The following is a 23,633-nucleotide window of genomic DNA, read 5'->3' as shown; positions in this document are numbered from 1 at the left end:
TTGGTGTAATTATTTATTTTGCTCCAGACATTGCAGATCCGAATGATCAAAATCTAGGTATTATCTGCAATGTTCTGTACGTCAGCCAGACTTTTCTTTATTAGACTTTATCAAACTTTATCTTTATTAGATATCTCGCATTATCCGCACACCGTGTGGCAACGCTCTTCTTGTTGGTGTGGGAGGCTCTGGCAAACAGTCTCTTACAAGACTTGCTTCCTTTATCGCCGGGTACAAAATCTTCCAGATTACACTTACAAGGTAAAGCCATACTCAACTGTTAAGATGTGGTTTTGTTTTGCAACGGCACAGGACTAAGGATCCTCGTGTGTTCAATCCAAAAGTAACATTCTCTTTAAAAACTGATCCAAACTTTATTTCCCAATTCAGTTCACATTATAGAGTTGTGAATTATTAGTCACGATTATTTCAAAAGGTAAGAGAGTGAGGGGGGAGGGAGCGGGCTAGGCTCTCGCTTTCAGGGATAACTATAGAAATAGAAGAGGCAGACACTCCCTGGCCAGTCAGTTTGAATAATGATTGAAGTTAGTTCAGGCCGAGAAGATGTTAAACAACCCAAAGACATATTAGTTACTTTTCACCAGAGTCAAACAAAGAAAAAAGCATGATTTACCAAGAGGATTCAAACCACAGCAACCAGTCCAGTCCAAGGACCCAACTTCATTGCAGATGTTTGCACCAAGCTTCGCTCTAGTAGAACTGGGGCTAACGAGCAAATCGTTCTCCCCAGTTGGCACAGGATAATTGCAGTAGGCCTAGAACTCAATCAATTCGTATGACATCTGTCGGTCAAATTTTCAGGTCGTACAATGTAAGCAACTTGATGGATGACCTTAAATACCTGTACCGTGTCGCAGGCTCTGACGGAAAAGGCATCACTTTCATCTTCACTGATAATGAGATCAAAGATGAGAGTTTCCTGGAGTATCTGAACAACGTACTTTCTTCCGGAGAGGTAGGACGCGTTTTAGGATGAGGGTGTTCTTTACTCCGAATATTTTCAAACTTATGTCCTGTCGATAGTAGTGAGTTTTCATTGGGAAGTGCACTTGAAATAGAGTTGTAAGGAAAAAGTTTTCAACTCAACCTGGACTTGTCATAGAAAAACCGCCAGAGCAGATCTTTCTCTTTATCCCTGAACAATTTCCTTGGCAAGTGTTATAGTATGGAAATAATTTATATCAGTCCCGGACAAGTCTCCTGGTTACAAAAGGAGCAAGTCAGGCTGTAGAATAGAGAACTCTTTAAGGAAAAACTTGTCACATTTTTCCATGTACACCCTCAAGGAAAGTGACCGATGTAAATGCGGCGTCATCATTGTTTTTTTTTTATCATCAGGTTTCTAACTTATTCGCTCGTGACGAGCTTGATGAAATAACTCAAGGCCTCATCGGAGTCATGAAGAAGGAAATGCCGCGAGTTCCACCAACCAACGACAATCTGTACAACTATTTCATCTCGCGCTCCAGAAAGAATCTGCATGTGGTTTTATGCTTTTCACCTGTACGTTTGACTTACTTAGTCCTTAAAGTCCCAAACAAAACGGGGTGCAGCGTCGGGAATAATTTAGGGTTCTTATTGGCTTGCTGCGGTTCAACAGTGTGATACATGAGATTCATTTGTAAGACTTGTTAAAAACTGGTAAAAGCGGAATAATTTTTATTTACCAATAATTATTTTAAGCAAGGTAAACGAGTTTTAACTTGTACCTATCTGGCACTGTTCCACTTTTAGCACTTTTAAGTGTTCAAGGTAGAGCACAGTCAGATAAGTATTTTAATGCACAACGTTGCGATGATACTGGAAATGGAGACGTTACTCAGAGAACAAACTACAAAGTATAAGGAATCATTCCTTTGGCTTTTCATTTATTAACGACATACCCTCTCCTGCCACTCTCCTGAACTGGCTGAATGTCAAAGAAGCTACATTTAATTTTCCTAATTTTGATTACCTTTAGGAACTTCTGTTCTATCTCTTTTCAAATTGGCGTTTTGCAGTAGATCTCGAAATCGTCCTCCATTAAATTTTGCCGTAGGTTGGAGAGAAATTCCGAAATCGCTCCTTGAAGTTTCCTGGCTTGATTAGTGGTTGTACCATGGACTGGTTTACCCGCTGGCCAAAGGATGCGTTGATTGCAGTGGCAGACTACTTCTTGTCCAAATTCGACATCACGTGCACGGCGGCTATTAAGAACAGTGTGGTGCAGACCATGGGCACCTTCCATGACGGGGTGGCAGAGGCCTGTGTCGAGTATTTTGAAAGGCAAGTAAATGTCAAAATGTATTGTAACTGCATTTATTTTCCAATTTTTGAGTCACTTCATGACCCATAGGTATGGCTACCCATAGTTTATCTAATTTCAACATAACTCCCCGAAACCAGCTACAAATTGCGAGCACTTGTTCTGATATGAAGCAGGTGTTTTAATCTTATCTTTTATTTGCTCACCCACTTTCCAGGTTCCGTCGTCAAACACACGTTACTCCCAAATCGTACCTGTCATTTGTGGACGGTTACAAAACAATCTACGCTGAGAAGAGATCACAAATTGGTGAACTCGCAAACCGTATGAACACTGGACTTGATAAGCTGGTAGAAGCTAGCGCCTCAGTGGCGGAGCTGGCGAAGGAGCTGGTTGTTAAAGAGAAAGAGCTCGCCGTTGCCTCGGTCAAAGCGGACAAAGTATAAAACTATTCCAAAAGTATTGTTGTATAGACGTGTTTGTGAAGTTGTTCACACCGATTGCTTTCTTTTATGAATTCCACGTTTGTAAGGGTTAGGCTCAAATTTTTACAATTTTTTTGGCTGAGGTTAAGTTACAGATTGTTGAAACTGGTAATATCAAAGATCTTTATTCATTCAACGACCGAGCGTAAAACATATCTACCGTCTTTCTAACTCTAGACAGGACGGTTTTTATATCGTTTATTCTAGTAGTTTGCTAGACTTATGTCGTGTATAAATTTTCTTTATTACCTGGGCTTCCTAGGGAGTTCTTGGCAGCTCGCCTTGGTGGCGCATCCAATCGCGAAATCATAACTAGCTGAGGTTTGAATCCTCATTTGATTCTCAGTTTTTTTGTCCAACGCTCTTAATGAATCATGAACGTCTTCGTTTTAACGTGTGCGGTTTTCACCGATTCGTTAACGAGTAAAAAGTACACAAAAAAAATTACTCTTTTTTTAAGTTTTAGTCTTTGCCTTATTGCGTCTTTGCAGTCATGGGATATTGTGATGATTTCCCTAGGTTCTGGCGGAAGTGACTGTTAGTGCTCAAGCCGCCGAGAAAGTTAAAGCTTCTGTGCAGAAAGTGAAAGACAAAGCTCAAGCGATCGTCGATGAAATTGAGGTAAGTGCCTGATTTAATCTGTGTCGGTCACGGCGTGTTTACTTTGTTTTGGTTCTTTTGGATCGAATTCTTTTGGATCTTCTGGCTGGAGTAAGCATTAACTACTGATGGATGTAAATCCACATCACCTGAATGAAAACTTCGAGAAATTGGCCTGAGTACAATATAAAAACGATGATGAATTTCAATCTATCTCTCATCATTCAGTTTCTTTTGTTATTAATGCCCTTTTATTATCATGGTAAGCATATCTTGAATTGCCTTGTGAAGTTGACACGGCCTTTTGGCAGCATAAGTATTCCTTTTCCAAGCCATAAGGGAGCGGGCATTCTTGATGTTACTACTGATTGATAATAAAATGAGTGTAACGTTTGTATTAGGCTGATAAAGCTGTTGCAGAAGAGAAGTTGGTAGCAGCCAAGCCAGCTCTGCAGGAAGCTGAGTCAGCCCTTCAGGTGGGTGCTAACAGAGTATGGTTAATTTGCATGGTGGGTAATTAGAGCAGAACTCTGTCGTATCCCTTGTTATATGTCGGTCTTTCCTTGACAATCATCTTTTCAGACTACTTTTTCGTTATTACGAATTTCGCATGCAGAACAGTAGCGGTATAAGCGAGGTTTGGCTGAACAACTTCTAGATCTGTCTTGAACTGTGACTCAGCCGGTTACATTTTTAGTTTTACCGGACAGGACCCTATGCTCTTAAGGTTTGCTAGAACTGAATTGGATTTGCTCCTTTCTCACTAATTCAGCCACTAGCCATTTTTTCTCTTACTGCACTCTAAGCCCTACACACTCTTCAATCTCGGCAAAGTGGATTGAAAAAAACTAGAGTGTGGCCGAGAGTATTGTTCGGTGGCTACAAAATATAACTTCATATCCAATACAGATTTATATGTTGTGGGTATTTCGGTGGAATTTTGCAACTGAGAACTTTATTTGATGTCTGCAATACTAAAAAAAAAATCTCAGCTCACCATCGGTCAATTCTGGAAATTTCTACTTTGATAGACCTTCCACGCGTAAATTGTAATGATATGACCCTGATTGTTCAAGACACAGTAACCTGGGCCGGGTTGTTCAAAGCTGAGTTAAGTTAACCCAGGGTTAGCGTGAAATTTGATTTCAGATCTGAAAGCTTTAGGAGAAAGTTCAGTTTAATTATTTTGTGTCTACAATTGGATGATCGGATGCTCTAAACGGAAAAGGGAAAATTATCTCATAAAGGTTCTTGAATAGAGAAATAAGGAAACCTGAATCAAAATTTAACCCTGGATTAGTGCTAATCGGCCTTCGAACAACTGGACCCTTGTGTAGTATTTTATTACATTTTGTTGCGTTGCTTACTTTAAAGCCTTAAGTTTTGCATTACCATAAGTAAATAAGTATTCCATCCGGGGGTGGTGGCAGTGTTCTTGTTCGCGTTATGCAACGGAAATTGGAGTAAATTCCGGCTAGCTGAGCCATTTGGCTTGATTACTGACTTGACTTGTATCTTTTCACGAGCCGTTATATACATATTTAAAACTAGGAGAAATCAAAACGTAAGATCGTACAAAGTACCCTTCAAGCACCTTAGCTATGATAACTAATTTATTGTCTCGCCAGACCATCAAAGGTGCTGACATATCCACTGTTCGTAAACTGGCCAAACCACCTCATTTGATCATGCGCATCATGGACTGCGTGTTACTTCTCTTCAGACGTACAGTGTCTCCATTTATCTACGATGCAGAGAGGCAGTGTGTTACTCCCAGTTGGGGTGAATCTCTTAAGGTGACACTGTTCATTTTTGCTCTCTTCAATGTTAGACATAGTGTAAGTTTGGCAACTATCCTCGCCATATTGGTTATTGGATCGTAACTCGGACTGAGGTAATCTTCTGTCTTAAAGGTCATCTATCGATTGAATTCTATTCAATGTTAAAAACATGCAGCGATTGGATGCTCGTTCAAGACCAGTAGCGACTTGTACGTAATTCGTTGGAAAAGCTTTATAACTGAATTTACTTGATTCGCATTTTTTTACAATTGTCCCTTATTAAGCTCTAGTTTTGATCTATACTTCGTTCACAGAAGTAAAGTGCATTATTGTCATTATCATTAGTATTATTATTATTATTATAATACTATAATGATATTAATGTTAATATAATTATTATCATTACTATTATCATTGCTATTACTGTCATTATTATCATTTTTACCTTTTACTAAGGAAGAGTGAATGAAACAGTAACGTATCAAATTTTCTTATAGCTTATGAGTCAAGGAGGATTCCTTCAAAATTTGGTACACTTTCCAAAAGACACAATCAACGGTGAAACTGTTGAATTACTTCAACCGTACATTTCGATGGAAGACTACAACTTAGAGACTGCGAAAAAGGTTTGTCACTTTGGTCGTAAAAAACGTCGAGTACTTTCTTTTTAATACTCACTTTTACGTTTCTCTCCTTTTTCTTTAAAGGTTTGTGGCAATGTGGCAGGACTGTGTTCGTGGACATGTGCAATGGCTTTTTTCTATGGAGTGAACAAAGAGGTTTTACCTCTTAAGGTATGCTCTGGAGGACGAAATGAAGAGAAGAGATCACTATTTCTTTGTTCTGAAAAGTGCCTTCATTAATTACCCAAGGCAATTAAATGTTGTGCAAGTCCTACCGTCATTTCTTGTTTAGATGTCCCAAGGTTGAAGGGCTTACTTATCTAACCAATTTGGATGCCCCTCCCACACCCTCATTATAAGACGAGAATAGAAGAGAAGCTGAGAGAAGGGAGAGAAAGGCCGCTTAGTTAAATAGATGCATTCTGGACAGTTGGTTTATGTCACTAAAATTTGATGGTTATTTAATTGTACATGAGCCTACACGGCGCGAGCATTAGATTAGTCACTGATTGGTGGTTAAAGGTAAAGTTTGTTTACGAGCCTAGTGGCCCATTAGGTCGGTGCTTAACTCCGGTTTCTGTAGCATGAAGCGACTAGGAGTATTTCTACTCCCCCCCTGGATGGGATGCCAGTCCATCGCAGGGTTACCCCCAGCATTAAATTGCCGGTACCCATTTTTACACCTGGGTGAAGAGAGGCACTGTGAGAGTAAAGTGTCTTGCCTAAGAACACAACACAATGTTCCGGCCGGGGCTCGAACCCGGACCACTCGATCCGGAGTCAAGCGCTCTAACCATGAGGCCACCGCGCCTGGTTAAAACTTGCACCAAAATTTTGCAATAAAGTAGCGTTATTTGGACCATTTAAACTCGTAGTTGCCAACGTAGACTGTTCTTTATTGCCTGGAAGTTATAAAAATGGCTTGTTTTTGCAAAAACAGTGTAAGCAGTCTGTGAAAAGATAAACTGTGATATCTACAGAAGGTGACTCAGTTGCGTTGGCAAAATTTGATTGTACATTACAAGTTTCCTTGGATGTTCAAAGTACTCTTCCAAGATTTAAGTGACCTGGAGGTCAGGAAAAGTTTGAATTCGCGCCATTAGGAAAAACAAACAGACAAACCAAAAAACACGCACACAAGCTTCTTGTATGGACAAGTGTATGAAAGCACCACGTCACCCTGGTGAACAAAAGTAAGACGTTGGAAGGAAATGAAGGCAACATTCTATCTGTGCAAGTTTTTAGTGGGGTATTATTTTAATTGTCTCTTCTTGCAGGCCAATCTTGTCATACAGGAGGCGAGACTCAATGTGGCTGCCGCTGAACTGAGCGGTGCACAGGCTCAACTGGATGAAAAGCAGCGCGAACTAGACAAAGTTCAAGCAATGTACGATGCCGCTGTTAAGGAGAAACAGGTGACAACTGTGTTTATTGAAATGTATTATAAATATAAATGAATAAAGGCTGATAGTTTCGAAACAAACTGTTTGGGGCTGCGTCGGTGGGAGTAACGAAATAATATGGATATATCAACAAAGTTGAAATGGTAAATTAGCCACCGTAATGATTACAAAAGCTGACGTTTCGAGCGTTAGCCCTTCGTCGGAGCGAATAGAGGAATTGTGGGTTGTGTGTGCTTTTAAAGGCAGAAAATGGAGCTACGTTATTGGTGGGAGCATGGCAACGAGAAAAACATGAATAAATTAGTGGAATGAAAAGCGTTCGTTGATCCCTGTGGGCTTTAGACTGCCGCTTTGAAAGATGAAGAGATATAAATATACTCCTGCATATAAATATATAAATATACTCCTGCGTGGGTACCAGATCGAGAGCTTAGAGCTATGTGGAACAACTGGAGTACATCCCAGTTTCTTAGGTTGACATTAGTCTAACTTCCATCCACAGAGAGACCCCCCTCCCCCCAGCATGTCATCTGTTTGTCTCTTCGTGGCGATTGTAGTAGTTTAAACTGTTGTGGAACGAAATTATCTGAAAGGCAAAAGTGTCAGAACGGGCATAGCGGTGAGGCGACGATGGAATATTTGACGGTCATACTCCAGATCGATGCTTTCAAAGGAATTTTCTAGTACAGTTCTTAGATTTTGTGTGTTAAGTATCAGAAAAGAAGTTTATTCTCGAAAGGCTCCCTAAAAAGAGCTTTTTATTTCTGCGACAGGAGTTACTTGACGATGCTGAATCATGTAAGAACAAAATGCAAGCTGCGTCTGCGCTCATTACAGGCTTGGGAGGTGAGAAGGTTCGGTGGACTCAACAGAGTAAAGAGTTTCAGGACCAAATTGGCAGGTAAGACAATCAGGAAGCAGATTCGTAGCATTGGTTGTACTTCATGACGTCTATGATTGGTCCAGAAAACTCACGTCACATTCTCAGTCAATCAGATGCAAAATCAGTTGATTTCATTGTCCTTCGCTTGACTTAACTGTAATGTAAGAGCGGCTACATGTTATAATTACCTTAGCACAGACTTGTTGCAGCGATCACTATTTTTTTTTTACTTCATTACACTCACTTAAAAATATCTGCCACGTAAACATTCGTAAAAGATCTTTGACTGTGCAGAAATTTTCGCTTTGATATTTGATGAATATATTTTAAACATAGGTACGGGTTGGGGTGAATGTCTATCGGTTTATTTACTTCTAGGCTCGTTGGAGACGTGTTGCTGGCCACAGGCTTCCTTTCATACTTAGGACCGTTCAACCAGAACTTCCGTAACCTGCTGCTGAGTAGATGGGAGAAGGAAATGACGAAGAACAAGATCCCCTTCTCGGAAAATCTGAATCTCATCAACATGCTAACAGATGCCGCAACGGTAGGTGGTGAACTTGTCTTTTTTAAGTTTGTATTTATCGAATTCAAACGTTCTGATACATCGAGTTTCAGAAGTTTGTTTTCAAGTAATATGGATCTGCTTTGGGATCGCTTCACCCTGCTCCCATATTGGTTTCAAATCTCGCGTACAGAACTGTGTGGTTATCAGGATATAAAATACGCAAGATCAATCACAACTTTATCTCCTACATATGTTTATCCTTATCACGATCCATGTAAATCGCTTTCGATGCCTGAAATTGAAAACTTTTCAAGGTAGAAAAACAGCAGACACAATAACAGTAAGCCAAAATTTAAATACCAGAAAACTTGATTAAAAATGGAGGAGTCTTGATTGGAGTGCAACCACAAGGTTCATATTGGGCGCTGTAATATTCCTTTAAAGAGTAACAGTTTAAGGTTAGGGATTATTTCTCCTTGGTGAAAGGGATTCAATTGAGAATCATTCTTAACCTTTGTGCGCGTCGATTGTTATGTTATTCAACGAGTTTAAAAGGTAGGCTCCTCTTTGCAGATTGGTGAGTGGAATCTCCACGGGTTACCCAGCGACGAGCTCTCTATTCAGAATGGTATTATTGTTACCAAGGCAACGAGGTATCCTCTTCTTATTGATCCGCAAACACAAGGCAAGGCTTGGATCATGAGCAGAGAGAAAGAAAACGAATTGCAGGTGCGGGGAAATTGTTTAATTTCTCAGAGGCTTTTTGTGCTAAAATATCAGAAGTATACCCAAAGTTAAGGAGTTTTCCCAGCGATCTGCCGGCATAAATTTTCACAGGAATTCCGAAACTCTAGCAACTCTGTGGAGAAGCTTAAAAGATAAATGTGATGTAACTATGATATTCATGTGTCCTACTTTTTTCCGTTTCATCAATTGCGATCAATGTGCATTTACCTTTCTGGGTGATACGCCCAAAAAAAGCTAGTCCGAGAACGTACACGAAGTGAATTTTCTCGTTAAAGGCCTATGGTGTTGTTTAACGTATTCTTAAGCTTCTTTTCAAGATTTCCTCTAGTAAAAAATGAGACTCACATTTCCATTAAAGGCAAGGTTATTCCACGTTTTCGCTGTTTTTTCCATTAATTGTCACTGGAAAGGGTTTAGGATCTTAGTCGTATTGAAGTCTCAAAGAGTTTTATATCTCCTTTTACCAGGTGACATCACTCAACCACAAGTACTTCCGAAATCACCTCGAAGACTCTTTGTCTCTTGGGAGGCCCCTTCTCATTGAGGACGTCGGAGAGGAGCTGGACCCTGCTTTGGATAATGTGCTCGAGAAGAACTTTATCAAGTCTGGTTCCACGTATAAGGTTTGAAAACTTTTGAGAAAGGAGAAATTTTATTGTCAAAGAAAACTATAGAAATGGCAAGCAAAATTGACATTTTACTGGGCTAGAACCCAGTGAGATGAGATATGTTTTAGTTAGAAAAAAAGAAGGAGAGAAAGACATAAGTGACAAGTTTTCCGAGTCCATAATTGCTATGAACGTCAGGACTATAAGATAAATACGTCCACTATGGACAATTTGGCTTACCTTGTATGCCAAGCAACAGTGTATTTACCTGACTCAAGCGTGGACAGCTTCTCAATTCAAACGTGTGAAGGACAAGCAACGGAATAAATGGTCAGTTTACGTCTACTCTGACGACACAATCTTCTACTCAAAGCACGCGCAAAAAAAAAAAGAGCGCGCGCTACTTCTCTGAGGCAACGCATACCATTAGCGCGAGAGTAATTTGCGCATTTCCCAGCTTGGAAAAGGCAGAACGGTGATTTCTCAGCCTTTTTTTAAGCTACATGATCTCTGGCAGTTGTAAGGCGTTTTGGTCGAGCGTTGCTTGCGCAACCACGATAAGATCTTTTTAACGAAGAAAAACTCGTTGGTGAATAATATGTTCTCGTTTCCAAACCTCAGGTCAAAGTTGGCGATAAAGAATGTGATGTGATGAGCGGTTTCAGAATGTACATCACGACAAAACTGGGAAACCCTTCATACACTCCGGAGGTATGTACAGATCAAATCATCTAGATACTTCGTGAAGCCAAACTCACTTGTCTGATCGTGCTTTGTACTCCTAGTGTACACCCTGATGACCTGATTGTACGCAATGTTAAATTGCCTCGAAATTTCTTTTCATACATCACTTTAACTAATTCGTGTGTTCATCTAGATTGAAGAACTTGGAAAGGTTATAGAACACTCGAGAAGCTAGACTTGCTCTTGATTACGCGTCGGCAAACCCTTGTATGTTTTTTCAGGCTATTAAAACCTCTTGCGTACTTCATATTCCGATACACGCACGTTGGCGCCTGAACCCATTGTACATTCGTTGTTGTAGACAAGGAATATGTCACTTGTTTTTCTTTTAGGTCAGTGCACGAACAGCCATTATTGACTTCACAGTGACAATGAAAGGATTGGAAGAACAGCTTCTCGGAAGAGTTATCAACACAGAAAAAGAGGTAAACCGCGCGACACCTGGCATAACACCACCATTGAGCGTCTCATTTTACGTTTTGTTAAGTTCTTTTGTAGTCTCCTCCAAACTCTTCAACCTGTTTTCCAATGCTCTTTTGGATCCATATAGGAACTGGAAGCAGAGCGAGTGAAACTGATGGAGGACGTTACGTCAAACAAAAGAAAAATGAAGGAGCTTGAAGATAACTTGTTGTTCAGACTGACAAGTACTCAGGTCAGTTGGTTTCCTGTGTAATTTTCCACAATAAAATAATTAATTCAGGAACACTCACACTCTTGCCACCTTGCAAACAATGGTACTTCGAACTGCTGAAAACTGCTTGTAGGATCTTTTTTTGGTAAAGTGTTCAGTGTTATGAACTCGTTACCCCTAAGCTATAGAATTCTCTTTAATTGTCATCTCCCTCACTGTTTGCTTGTGGAATGGTCTGGTTTGAATCGTGATGTTTCGGGGATTGCCTCAGTCTCAGTCGTAATGATCATTTAGTTTTCTGTGATTTTCCAAAGGTCTTGATATCTTGTATTGGAGACGGGTCGTTTGGGAAGGGGAAATTGAGAGCATTTGTTCAATTTTAATAGTGTAGTGTAGTGTAGTGTGGTGTACGCAAAGTGGCTCTTCTCACATTATATCCTAGTGGAATTTTCTCTAGGAGACCCTGAGAGAATACGTCCCACCCGGAGCATTACCGACCCTGCAGAGTATGCGATGTGACGATAGGGAGAAAAAGATGCTCCTGTTTATTACATTGAAAATTATTTTATTTGGCAATTGTTTTTCTATAGGGCTCGTTAGTTGAGGACGAATCTCTGGTAGCTGTACTGAAGACCACCAAAGAGACAGCGGAGGAAGTGAGTGAGAAGCTAGCTGTAGCTGCGGAGACAGAAGTCAAGATCAACTTGGCTCGTGAGGAGTTCCGTCCTGTAGCTACGCGCGGCTCCATTCTGTACTTTTTGATTGTCGAGATGAGCATGGTGAATGTTATGTACCAGACTTCGCTCAAACAGTTCTTGGGGATATTTGATATGTCCATGGCAAAGTAAGCGATGTTAACGAAATTATAACTCGTAAGATTAAAGGAACTCATTGTGTATCTACATTTGTTCAAATCTAGTAAGTGAATGCGGTGAATTATCCATCAGCGAATCACGAACATGTATTGCTTTAACTTATATTTTGTACCCGGATATTGTACGTCAAAAGAAAGAGTTGGAAAGATTTTTGCACGGCCTTAAATCTGAATTATCAACTTTAATCAGGTCAACCTTTTTGTTCGTTTTCCGCCCACATAAACCGTGGTCATTGAATGCTAAAATCATCACAAGAGTTCGTGACATCGTTAACTCCAGAAGGAGCTACGGAAACGTGTGTTTTATATTAAACTTTAGTGGGAAAATCGTAGTTATGAAAGAAAAAAAAAGAAAATTTGAAAGAAGTTTATTGAAGGAGCCATGTCAACTTAATAATTTGGCATCATGGAATAATAAGGCTATATACTGATCTGCATATTGACCTGAAAAAGAGGTGGTAGCTTAACTAAGGCAAGACTGATATTTTCTATTTCCAATCACCCATAGATCCGAAAAGTCACCGATCCCAGCGAAAAGAATTCAGAACATCATCGAGTTTCTGACGTATGAGGTGTTCAAATATTCATGTCGTGGCCTTTTCGAGAACCACAAGTTTTTGTTCACCTTGCTCTTGGCTCTCAAGATCGATATTCAAGGCGGAATGGTTAAAGTGCAGGAATTTCAGACTCTCATAAAAGGTACCCGTGTAGAAGGAGAAATTAATTAGGAAATGAGAAACAAGTGGACAGGATTGCGTTTCTTGTGCTGCAAAAGTGTCAGATACTCACCCTTTAATTATTAACACCTTTTGCTAAATCTATGAAGTAATTGCGAGGTCGTAGAGCTACTTGAACCGCACGAACAAGTTGATCAACGTATTGAGTTGCAATCGATGTAACAACTCAAAATGTGATAAGCCACTTAGAACTCAACAGCAGTAGTCACTTGTGAACGTTGCCAAACATATAAACATGAAGTAACTGGTGCTTTGCTCGAAAAAACAACTAAAAGGAGTGTAGGAAAACATCTTACCTAAGCAAATACGGTAAAAAAAAATGGCCCAAAAGGTAGTCCACGCCGTCACGAGTTCAGTAATACTTTTCATGTGATTGGTGAAGGTAGGAGACAACCTCCCTCTGGCTGTGCAACACAAATAAAATAAAGTTAAGCACTTGGATGGGTGATAACCTGCGGTGATTGTTTTGATTAAGGTGGCGCGGCTCTTGATCTTAAAGCTGTACAACCCAAACCCAGCAAATGGATCATGGATATGACCTGGTTGAACTTAGTTGAGCTCAGCAAGTTACCTCAGTTTTCAGGCGTGTTAGACCAGGTGTGTTAGACAGCTTGACAAGATAGGTAGGAGATGAAGGTAAAGTAGGGAACTGACTATTGCTAATGAAGCAATTTAAATGCCTTAGACTGACAGACACCTTTTGAATGACCATAGTTAGAAAACACTGGCGGAATAGGCGAATGCTAAGCTTAAAGATTTTAGTGGTAGGTCAGAAATCGATTAGGGTCACACTCGAAACTGTAAGGGTTGCAAAGAGGTTTTCTCGTTCCAACGAGCAACGCAAGGGGCATATAGGGGTATGCGCATGGCTAGGTGAAATATGAGTCGTTTTTTCCTCAAATTTGACCATTCGATGGAGAACGTTTCAGGAATGGATCTGGCTGTCCTTTTAGAATTGTGAGAAATGTAGACTATTGTATACCCCTATTGTTAAAGCCCTCTCTAGTATGGATTCTAACTTGGATTGCACAACATCCTTAAGGTTCGTCGTAGCGACTCTGCCTGGAAGCAGTGGTTCGATAAAGATGCACCCGAAGAAAGTACCATTCCCGATGGCTTCGAAAATTCCCTGGATACCTTCAGGAAACTGTTACTAGTCAGGTTAGAAGCGGTATTTTTCATTCTAATTTTTCCTCAGAGCGTAAGTCGCGCAAAAAACTTTTCCTTCTAGGTATTTGTCTTATCGGAATGATAATTTACCTGTCTATCAAGCTCAAACCGAAAAAGGAAAGTCGCCACTTTTTAATGTGCGTTCGGTAAATTGACGTAAAATAATCCACAGTGACTAAATGTGATGAAATTGTGGGAAATGACCGTGTATACTCAATGCTTATCCAAGATAATGGTCCTATGCAGGTCATGGTGTCCAGACCGGACGCTGCATCAGGCCCGTAAGTACATAGCTGACACCATGGGTGAAAGGTACGCTGAGGGCGTCATCCTCAACTTAGAGGCCACATGGGAAGAGAGTGATCCCCAGACGCCACTCATATGCTTCCTATCCATGGGCTCTGACCCCACAGGTGCCATTGAGAACCTGGCTAAACGTAAGGGAATCGGTACGTAACAAGTCTGTTGTATACAATTATCGAGGTCGTTCGAACTCAAGGTGAGCAGTTAGCGATAGAAATTAATTCTAAGTGGAATGGTTTCATGGTTGTATTTGTAGAGTGTCGTGCAGTTTCCATGGGCCAAGGGCAAGAAGTTCATGCCCGAAAACTTCTTCAGCAGTCTATGGCTGGGGTATGTCATTCTTTTTCCTCATTGTAAAAATATATTTTTGCGCCGTTTTTGTTGTTGCTGGAAATACAGACAGTTAAATGTACAGAGAAAATTCAAAATATTTCACGGAATAGAATCAGCGTAAACTATCCTTCATCTCCTTTAGATTTGACGCTTTTCTGTGATAGAAATGATAAAGTTTCGCTTCAGCGTATGAAAGTGCCTTTTAAAATTTCCAGGTTATAGTAACCTATTGTCTAATGGGAACCAAATTTTGTAACTTTAAAAAAAGGGGGTTTTAAAAGCTCGGTTGTGCTCTACCTCCCCTTATGGCACACCTTTAGAAACTGGTAAAGTCTGTGTTTAAAACTGTAGGGAGGCTGGGTCCTCTTACAGAACTGTCACCTTGGATTGAACTTCATGGATGAGCTCCTGGAGACTGTGACTACTTCAGAGTCTTCTCACGAGGGCTTTAGAGTCTGGATCACAACAGAGGCACACAATCAGTTTCCCATCAGTCTCCTGCAGGTACGGCTGTGGTTTATACCTTCCAGTGTGAATAATGAAAAGCTAAGTTTTTCCTCTATCTTCTCCTTGAACTTTGTGAATGGGTCACAATGATGGCCATACGTGATGGATGAAGAAACATGTCTGTACTTTCGTCCAATGTTGGAAAACAGTATGTGAACAACACTCTTAATGTTAGTAATGCCTTTATTAATTAATACAGTCTCATTATTGGCATTTCCCCTTTTTTTGCTTGATTTCCTTTTGTTTTGCCGGCTTTTTCAAAATAATTAACTCCCTGGGACTCTTTTGTGAAAACTATATTTTTTTGTGCTTGAAAATTTTGCCGCTGGCTGAACAGGAACTTAAAACTGAGGATAATCCCCAGCTTAGGAGATAACTTGAGATGTGTGAGCAAGGCCAAAGTTATCATTGAGAGATCCAAGATACTCGTGAGACAATAAGCATTGCTGTCGCAAAGAACTCATGTTGTCCACTAAGATTGTTAGCTTTGAATCTGATTGAATTTAGTATATGATGAATATATGAAGTTCATATATTTTGAACTGCGGTTATAGATACGTATGATGCACGATCCTCGCAGTAGAGAGCGCTATTTAAGCAATAGCGAAAATCAGACCTGAAAAAAATCAGGGATTCGAACCACTGACCTCTGCGATACTAGTGCAGCGCTCTACCAATTGAGCTAACAAGCCAACTGGGAGCAGGCCGTTAAGTTGATTCGTAGTGAACCCGTGATGATAAATCGAATATGATGAATATGTGAAGTTCATATATTTTGAACTGCGGTTATAGATACGTATGATGCACGATCCTCGCAGTAGAGAGCGTTATTTATGCAATAGCGAAAATCAGACAGGTCAGTGGTTCGAATCCCGTACAGGCCTGATTTTTTTCAGGTCTGATTTTCGCTATTGCATAAATAGTGCTCTCTACTGCGAGGATCGTGCATCATATGAATTTAGTATGTTTTACTCTAGACGCTTAGCTGTTACAAGGAGTATTACGTATAAAAGAATTTTCCCCTTTGCTCACAAACCCAAAGAGCCATATATGAATAGAACTTACGTTTTTCTTGTAGTCTTCAATCAAGTTTACAAATGAGCCGCCACAAGGTGTGAAACCAGGACTGAAGAGAACTTATGCTGGAATTACTCAAGATCAGTTGGATGTTACTAACATGCCTCAGTGGAAGCCGACTCTGTATGCTGTTGCTTTCTTGCATACCGTCGTTCAGGTCGGAAGAGATGTTCTCTACTCAGATCACCTGCTCACCGAAAACTTTTTGCACCGCTGCGTTGCACACTGAATTTAAACCCAGATAATGTATTGCTGTTACTTTAAAAAACTTAATTTACTCTTTCACGAGAGTCTCACTGCTGTCATGAATATGAGTTGGCTCATTTATCCCAGCTACAGAAGTCGACACAAATGCTTTCGTAGTTCGCATGTTCATAATTTCTTTTACCGCTCTCATGCTGTAGAAACCTCCGACAATTGTGACTAGTTTGCTCTGACTTAAAGGGGATATTTTAAATATACGCTTGCCTAGTTCCTTATTGGTTTGAAGTACTTTTTTTAAACATATTTTGTCTGTGACATATTCTATTCCTACAGGAAAGGCGCAAGTTTGGTCCGCTGGGCTGGAATATCCCTTATGAGTTCAATCAGGCTGATTTTGCTGCGAGTGTGCAGTTTGTCCAAAACCACTTGGATGACATCGATCCCAAAAAGGTATTAACTTACGATCTCCTATTGCTCAGCTAAACGTTCCTCCAACAGTAACTCTTTTCTAATTTGTACAAGGCGTGTAGCGTGTAACTGCCACGGGCTACTAACTCTAACTAGCACAATTTTTTAACAGGGCGAAACGACACGGCGAAACAACACGGTTAAAACTGCAAATAAAACAGCGAACGAAAACCTATTAAAAAAAACTAAACGAAATGCACAAGGAAAGCTACAACGAAAACAACGATGAAAACTACATAATACAAAACTTACATTTGTTGCGATGTTGTAAATCCTGCGTAGTGGCGAACGAGCTGCACGAAGCGAAAGCCAAAATATACAAAACTACACTGGAAAAACTGCACAAACTACGATGAACAATACGGTTTAAATACATGCTACGTTACGTAACGTTACTAATGACATAAAGAAAGCGCACACAAAACTTTAGTACAATTAGCACTACTGCACAGGAACAATAAACAAAAAATAATGCGTAGCGATCTACAGGGCGTGTCTTGGAATACAGTGAGATACATGCTGGGAGAAGTGCAGTACGGAGGAAGGGTCACTGATGATTATGACAAGCGGCTGTTGAACACATTTTCTAAGGTAATAGCATTGTCAAAAAATTCCGTTATTCCTCCAACCTTTTTGTGTCAGGAACCTTCGTTAATTTCGTTTTCGTTTCCTGTGGTTTTCGATTCTTACAACTCTTCGATGATGATACAGTGCGTTATGCGGCTGAACAGAATTAAGGTATCGACCAAAGAACCCCACACATGTACAAATGTAATCATGAGCCATCAACTCTAGGTCACAAGTGTCGCCAATATTTTCCGGAGTAATAGAAAGTCTGCATCCGAGAGTGACTCGCATAGCTTTCCTGACTCACGACATCCCTACCCTTTGATCTGCCATCCATTAAGCCTGCTAACCTCTGCTCCACTGCGTCCACTGCGTCTTTTTTTAAGTAAGGAACCGCTATGTTGTTATTGCAGTTAAGCGTGGTTGTGTTTCAGGTGTGGTTTGGAGAGCACATGTTCACTGACGACTTCTGTTTCTACACTGGTTACAAGATCCCTAAGTGCCGTAGTTTGGAGCAGTTCTTTGAGGCTATTCAAGCTCTCCCATCTGTGGATACGCCGCAAGTGTTTGGCTTGCACCCAAATGCAGATATCACGTAAGTTACTCTTATTTTCAACTTCAGAAACAAACTACAATTCACAATCAACGCGATGCATTCCGATTGCCATCTCTCAGTAATTGTATTCGGGAAATTCAGCTCTCTTATCCGTCTATCAGTTTCCTACTAAAACGGAACGGCTGTGACAGGAGGGATGGGATACTGGGAAAATTAGTGAGCGTATAGGTTTGGATGGGAAATGTTTCTTGAATGGAAAGTTTGGCTTATTTCGTCTGGACAATTAAGGAGCAGTATTATCTATACAAAGAAAAGTGTTCCGTTAACTCACATAAACTCTCTATCCAAATCATCTCTGGTATGTTTACCTCTACTAACCTCGAAATCATTTCCTGTCGGGTCGAGCGAAGAAAGTAGAAATATCCCATTACGTAATGAACACCGAGAGAAATCTGGCCCCCCTCACCCCTTCCATTATAAAATAAGCATATTTACCACACTTTTCTTACACAAGTAGCCTTGAACTCAATGCAGGCAAAGTGATACAGCCTTACCGTTCAGCAAAATCAGTGTTCATTTGTGCATACAAATATCGCTTCAGGTTTATGTATACCGTTAAACATTATCCACTAGAGTTAGCAAGCTGATAAACTATCCGATTTAGGACGCAAGCGTCCATTTTTAGACTCTAGTCTCCGATTTTTGGACACTAGTTTCCGATTTTGAACATAAGTGTCCGATTTTGGACGCGAGTGTTCGATTTTGGATATAAGCGTCCGATTTTGAATACCAGTGTCCAATTATAGATACTGATGTCTGATTTTAGACACTAGTGTCTGATTTTGGGCACTTAACTTTCAGATACCAGAGTAACACAGCTAAAGAAGTTCTGGACACCATCATGAGCATCCAGCCAAAAGACTCAGGGGGAGGATCTGGGGAGACTCGTGAGAGTGTAGTCACCAGACAAGCAGATGACATGCTGGAAAAACTTCCAAATGATTATGTACCACACGAGGTAAGAAAATTTGTTATCTCGCAATGAAACTTTGAGTTGTTTTCCATGAGGTACAAGACAAACCACTTTGACACTCTTTGTTTGTGTGAAGGTTAGAGCGCGACTACAGAAAATGGGAGCACTGGCTTCCATGAACATCTTTTTGAGACAAGAGATCGACCGTATGCAGCGAGTGATCACTTTGGTACGGCAGACCCTGACTGACTTAAAGCTGGCTATAGAAGGAACCATTATTATGAGCGAGGTACTGAGAAAGCTTTTTATGTTAAACAAATTTCTTAAAGACGCCGTACAATTTGCCAGTGAACGCAATCGCGCAATCAGCATTCCTTTTTTTAGGAATGCGAAAATTCCATAATTGTAAATAGAAATTATAAAGATGACTGATCAGTTTCAAAAATTACCGGAGAAATTGCGTGGTAATGTCACGGTTAATTTTGGATTCTAAAGTTGAGCTGTATGTTCGTTATTTTTTCCAGAGACAAAAAAGAGCAAAAAATAAGCTAAAACTAATTAAACTCGAACAAAAGCTAACGAATCAAAGTTCCGATGTCAAAATGTGGTTGAACTAATTTTGTTTCCCTGACATTAGAATCTGCGTGACGCATTGGACAACATGTACGACGCTAGAATTCCTGCGCTGTGGAAAAAGGTGGGCATGTTCATTTTCAAGAATAATCAAGTAGACAGTGGATCAAGTCTGACTGAACTATTTTCATGAATGTAGCCGTATTGTAAGGGTTGATTCATTTTCAAGAATAATCAAGTAGATACCGGACACAGTTTGTCTTTTCTTCCCCTTTAGGTCTCCTGGGAGTCATCGACCCTGGGTTTCTGGTTTACAGAGTTTCTGGAGAGGAACAGCCAATTCTCCACTTGGATTTTCAATGGCCGGCCTAGTGTGTTCTGGATGACTGGTTTCTTCAATCCGCAGGGCTTCCTCACAGCAATGAGACAGGAGGTCACGCGTGCGCATAAGGGTTGGGCCTTGGACTCTGTAGTTTTGCACAATGATGTTATCAAAGCAATGAAAGAAGACATTAATTCCCCTCCATCGGTGAGTTTCGGTAGTATATTGCATTGCAGACCCACCTTTATCTCCAAATATCCTATAGACTACTGGCATACATTTCTTGGAGATGTTTTTCCCCCATTCCCTTTACTACCTTATTAGAATACTAAAGCAGATAGTGGATTTAAGGTGTTCAACGTCGTTGACAGTTAAGAGAATGAGACATTTACCCTCACTAGCGCTCAAACTAATACATTCACAGACCTTTAATATGTGCGTCTTCAGGGAGGCATTGTGGACCTACATTGTTTTAATACCGCTAAATGTTACTCTAATAACAGGAAGGTGTGTACATATATGGCTTGTACCTGGATGGTGCCGGCTGGGACCGACGTGGGTGTAAACTAATTGAACCTCAGCCCAAAGTTCTCTCCACCCTTCTCCCTGTGGTACACGTGTATGCTGTTAACTCCACAGCACCCAAAGACTCTCGTCTGTACCAGTGCCCTGTTTACAAGAAACCACGGAGAACTGATTTGACTTACATCACCCCTCTGTGGCTCAAGACTGTGCAGAGTCCCGATCATTGGATTCTTCGAGGGGTGGCTCTCTTGTGCGACATTAAGTGACTGGAATCTGGTGCACTTTTCCACTTCACATTTTCTCCTTTTTTGCTAAACTTGATCATGCCCTTGGCACTTTTGTTTATTACTACGAAGTCTAACTTTGATTGCAATATTAATAAAATGTTATGATTCTCGATGTTTGCTTTCCTGATTAAACAAATAGGTCAGAAAAACGTTTCAGTCTTTCATTTACGTTATAACAAAATTTAAAGCAAAACATATTTCAAAAATCAACGAACAAAATGTTTTACAAAGGTTTATTATTATATTTTTGTTCTTGAACAATAAAAGAAGATATTTTATAGAGACTACATGAGACTTTCTGCAAACCGTAAAGAACGCAGCGAGGCTGGCACCAGTAACTGTAATAAAAGGAAATAAGCCTTAGACTCGACATAATATTACCCCATGGATCTCCTGGAGAAAGGGGGGAGGGGGGTTCAACTTCCCACTTGCCTAGACCATTTCGGTTTTTATCCCGACTTGCAAACTTAAAAAATCTCCATATCATCATCTCTCACCCATCTCTCTAGAGTACAATCAGTTTCTCCCTTTCGATTGGTCTAAAAGATTTGCGACTTTGGCTTTGGAATTAAAATTTGACTTTGGAATTTGGCCACTAGGGCCCCTTTAGGGATTTCGGCCACTGCTGGCCGATTTATTGTATTGTTACTGGTGGCTGTTTTAGGATTTTGGCCACTAGTGCCCGTTTCGCGATTTTGACCAGTAGTAGCCGTTTGTGAATTTTTTCCACTAGTGGCCGTTTTCCGATTTGACCACTTATAGCCCTTTTGCAGTTTTGGCCACTAGTGGCCGTTTCGCGATTTTGGCTACTAGTGGCCCTTTGGGAATTTTGGCCACTAGTGGCCGTTTCGCGATTTTGGCTACTAGTGGCCCTTTGGGAATTTTGGCCACTAATGCCCGTTTCGCGATTTTGGCCATAGGTGACCTCTTTGCGGTTTTCGCCATCAGTGACTATTTTGCAATTTTGGTCACTAGTGGCTGTTTGGGGATTTTGTCCACAAGTGACCGTTTCTCGATTTCGGCCGCTAATAGCCATTTTGCAATTTTGTCCACTAGTGACCGCCTTCAGATTTTGTCCACTAGTGGCTCTTTGGAGATTTTCACCACTAGTGCCCGTTTGGGATTTTTTTCTACTAGTAGCCGCTTTGCGATTTTGTCCACTAGTGGCCGTTTTCCGACTTTTTCCACTAGTGGAAGTTTGGGGGTTTTTCCACTAGTGGCCGTTTGGGGATTTTTTCCACTAGTGGCCGTTTGGGGATTTTGTGCACTGGTGGCCGTTTCGGGATTTTGTCCACTAGTGGCCGTTTTGAGATTTTGTCCACTAGTGGCCGTTTTGATATTTTGTCAACTCCTTGCCGTTTTGAGATTCTGTCCACTAGTAACTGTTAAGAGATTTTGTCCACTAGTATTCGTTTTAAATTTTGTCCACCACCGGCCGTTTTGAGATTTTTTCCACTAGTGGCCGATTGTAGATTTTTTCAACTAGTAGTAGTTTTTCGATTTTTTCCAATAGTGGCCGCTTTGCGATTTTGTCCACTAGTGGCCGTTTGGAGATTTTGTCCACTAGTGGCCGTTTGGGGATATTGTCCACTAGTGGCCGTTTGAAGATTTTGTCTACTAGTGGCCGTTTCGGGATTTTGTCTACTAGTGGCCGTTTTGCGATTTTGTCCATTACTGGCCGTTTTGCGATTTTGTCCACTAGTGGCCTTTTTGCGATTTTTTCCACTAGTGGCCGTTTGGGGATTTTGTCCACTAGTGGCCGTTTGAAGATTTTGTCTACTAGTGGTCGTTTCGGGCTTTTGTCTACTAGTGGCCGTTTTGGGATTCTGTCCACTACTGGCCGTTTTGCGATTTTGTCCAATAGTGGCCGTTTTGCGTTTTTGTCCACTAGTGGCCCTTTGGGGATTTTGTCCACTAGTAGCCGTTTGGGGACTTTGTCCACTAGTGGCCGTTTGGGGATTTTGTCCACTACTGGCCGTTTGGGGATTTTGCCCACAAGTGGCAGTTTTGAGACTTTTTCCACTAGTGGCAGTTTGGGAATTTTGTCCACTAGTGGCCGTTTGGGAATTTTGCTCACAAGTGGCAGTTTTGAGACTTTTTGCACTAGTCGCCGTTTGGGGACTTTGTCCACTAGTGGCCGTTTGGGAATTTTGTCCACTAGTGGCCGTTTGGGAATTTTGCTCACAAGTGGCAGTTTTGAGACTTTTTGCACTAGTCGCCGTTTGGGGACTTTGTCCACTAGTGGCCGTTTGGATATTTTGTCCACTAGTGGCAGTTTGGGGATTTTACCCACAAGTGGTAGTTTTGAGACTTTTTCCACTAGTGGCAGTTTGGGGATTTTGTCCACTAGTGGCCGTTTGGGGATTTTGCACACAAGTGGCAGTTTTGAGATTTTTTCCACCAGTGGCTGTTTGGGGATTTGGTCCACTAGTGGCCGTTTGAGGATTTTTTCCACTAGTGGCCATTTTGAGATTTTTTCTACTAGTGGCTGTTTGGGGATTTTGTCCACTAGTGGCCGTTTTGGGATATTCTCCAGCCATTAGCGGCTTTTAGGGGATTTTGTCTACTAATGGCCGTTTTGGGATTTTTTCGACTAGTGGCTGATTGGGGATTTTGTCCACTAGTGGCCGTTTTGGGATTTTTTCCATCAGTGGCTTTTTGGGGATTTTGTCCACTAGTGGCCGTTTGGGGACTTTGTGTACTAGTGGCCGTTTGGGGACTTTGTTCACTAGTGATTTTGACCACTAGTGGTTGTTTGGGGATTTTGGCCACTAGTGGCCGTTTTGCAATTTTGTCTACTAGTGGCCGTTTTGCGAATTCGGCCATTAGTGGCCGCTTAACGATTTTGGCCACTTGCGACCGTTTGGGGATTTTT

General features: G+C 40.9%; 1 protein-coding gene and 1 long non-coding RNA gene across 4 annotated transcripts in view; one reads left to right on the top strand and one right to left on the bottom strand.

Annotated features, from left to right (window-relative positions):
- Nucleotides 1-21,042, top strand: part of LOC111328694 (dynein axonemal heavy chain 8) — a 57,881-nt gene extending 36,839 nt beyond the window's left edge. Inside the window, exons 55-88 of one of the 3 annotated variants that reach the window (XM_022933177.2) lie at nucleotides 131-261; nucleotides 823-976; nucleotides 1,360-1,524; nucleotides 2,060-2,286; nucleotides 2,484-2,706; nucleotides 3,271-3,372; nucleotides 3,753-3,827; nucleotides 4,980-5,147; nucleotides 5,630-5,758; nucleotides 5,840-5,926; nucleotides 7,033-7,170; nucleotides 7,932-8,059; nucleotides 8,420-8,588; nucleotides 9,123-9,278; nucleotides 9,764-9,919; nucleotides 10,526-10,615; nucleotides 10,981-11,073; nucleotides 11,199-11,303; nucleotides 11,873-12,126; nucleotides 12,665-12,855; nucleotides 13,369-13,490; nucleotides 13,936-14,054; nucleotides 14,310-14,512; nucleotides 14,623-14,696; nucleotides 15,051-15,203; nucleotides 16,285-16,440; nucleotides 16,821-16,937; nucleotides 17,445-17,546; nucleotides 17,957-18,117; nucleotides 18,940-19,096; nucleotides 19,188-19,340; nucleotides 19,689-19,748; nucleotides 19,902-20,153; nucleotides 20,450-21,042. In XM_022933177.2, coding sequence (XP_022788912.2) covers nucleotides 131-261; nucleotides 823-976; nucleotides 1,360-1,524; nucleotides 2,060-2,286; nucleotides 2,484-2,706; nucleotides 3,271-3,372; nucleotides 3,753-3,827; nucleotides 4,980-5,147; nucleotides 5,630-5,758; nucleotides 5,840-5,926; nucleotides 7,033-7,170; nucleotides 7,932-8,059; nucleotides 8,420-8,588; nucleotides 9,123-9,278; nucleotides 9,764-9,919; nucleotides 10,526-10,615; nucleotides 10,981-11,073; nucleotides 11,199-11,303; nucleotides 11,873-12,126; nucleotides 12,665-12,855; nucleotides 13,369-13,490; nucleotides 13,936-14,054; nucleotides 14,310-14,512; nucleotides 14,623-14,696; nucleotides 15,051-15,203; nucleotides 16,285-16,440; nucleotides 16,821-16,937; nucleotides 17,445-17,546; nucleotides 17,957-18,117; nucleotides 18,940-19,096; nucleotides 19,188-19,340; nucleotides 19,689-19,748; nucleotides 19,902-20,153; nucleotides 20,450-20,737 — 5,058 coding nt within the window. In that variant the 3' untranslated portion in view covers nucleotides 20,738-21,042. Of the gene's footprint in view, nucleotides 1-130; nucleotides 262-822; nucleotides 977-1,359; nucleotides 1,525-2,059; nucleotides 2,287-2,483; nucleotides 2,707-3,270; nucleotides 3,373-3,752; nucleotides 3,828-4,979; nucleotides 5,148-5,629; nucleotides 5,759-5,839; nucleotides 5,927-7,032; nucleotides 7,171-7,931; nucleotides 8,060-8,419; nucleotides 8,589-9,122; nucleotides 9,279-9,763; nucleotides 9,920-10,525; nucleotides 10,616-10,980; nucleotides 11,074-11,198; nucleotides 11,304-11,872; nucleotides 12,127-12,664; nucleotides 12,856-13,368; nucleotides 13,491-13,935; nucleotides 14,055-14,309; nucleotides 14,513-14,622; nucleotides 14,697-15,050; nucleotides 15,204-16,284; nucleotides 16,441-16,820; nucleotides 16,938-17,444; nucleotides 17,547-17,956; nucleotides 18,118-18,904; nucleotides 19,097-19,187; nucleotides 19,341-19,688; nucleotides 19,749-19,901; nucleotides 20,154-20,449 lie in introns of those variants that run through there. The other 2 variants (XM_088728138.1, XR_015989823.1) reach the window with 2 other exon arrangements.
- Nucleotides 9,280-10,230, bottom strand: LOC148727601 (uncharacterized). Its single transcript, XR_015989824.1, has 2 exons — nucleotides 10,145-10,230; nucleotides 9,280-9,928 (listed from the first exon to the last, which is right to left on the bottom strand). It is a non-coding gene; the product is annotated as an uncharacterized LOC148727601 (long non-coding RNA).
- Nucleotides 21,043-23,633: the final 2,591 nt, after the last annotated feature.

Source organism: Stylophora pistillata, chromosome 7 (genome assembly GCF_964205215.1).
Source record: "Stylophora pistillata chromosome 7, jaStyPist1.2, whole genome shotgun sequence".
Lineage (NCBI taxonomy): Eukaryota > Metazoa > Cnidaria > Anthozoa > Scleractinia > Pocilloporidae > Stylophora > Stylophora pistillata.
Note: the sequence above shows the minus strand (reverse complement) of the source record. Positions and strands in the feature narration are given on the sequence as shown.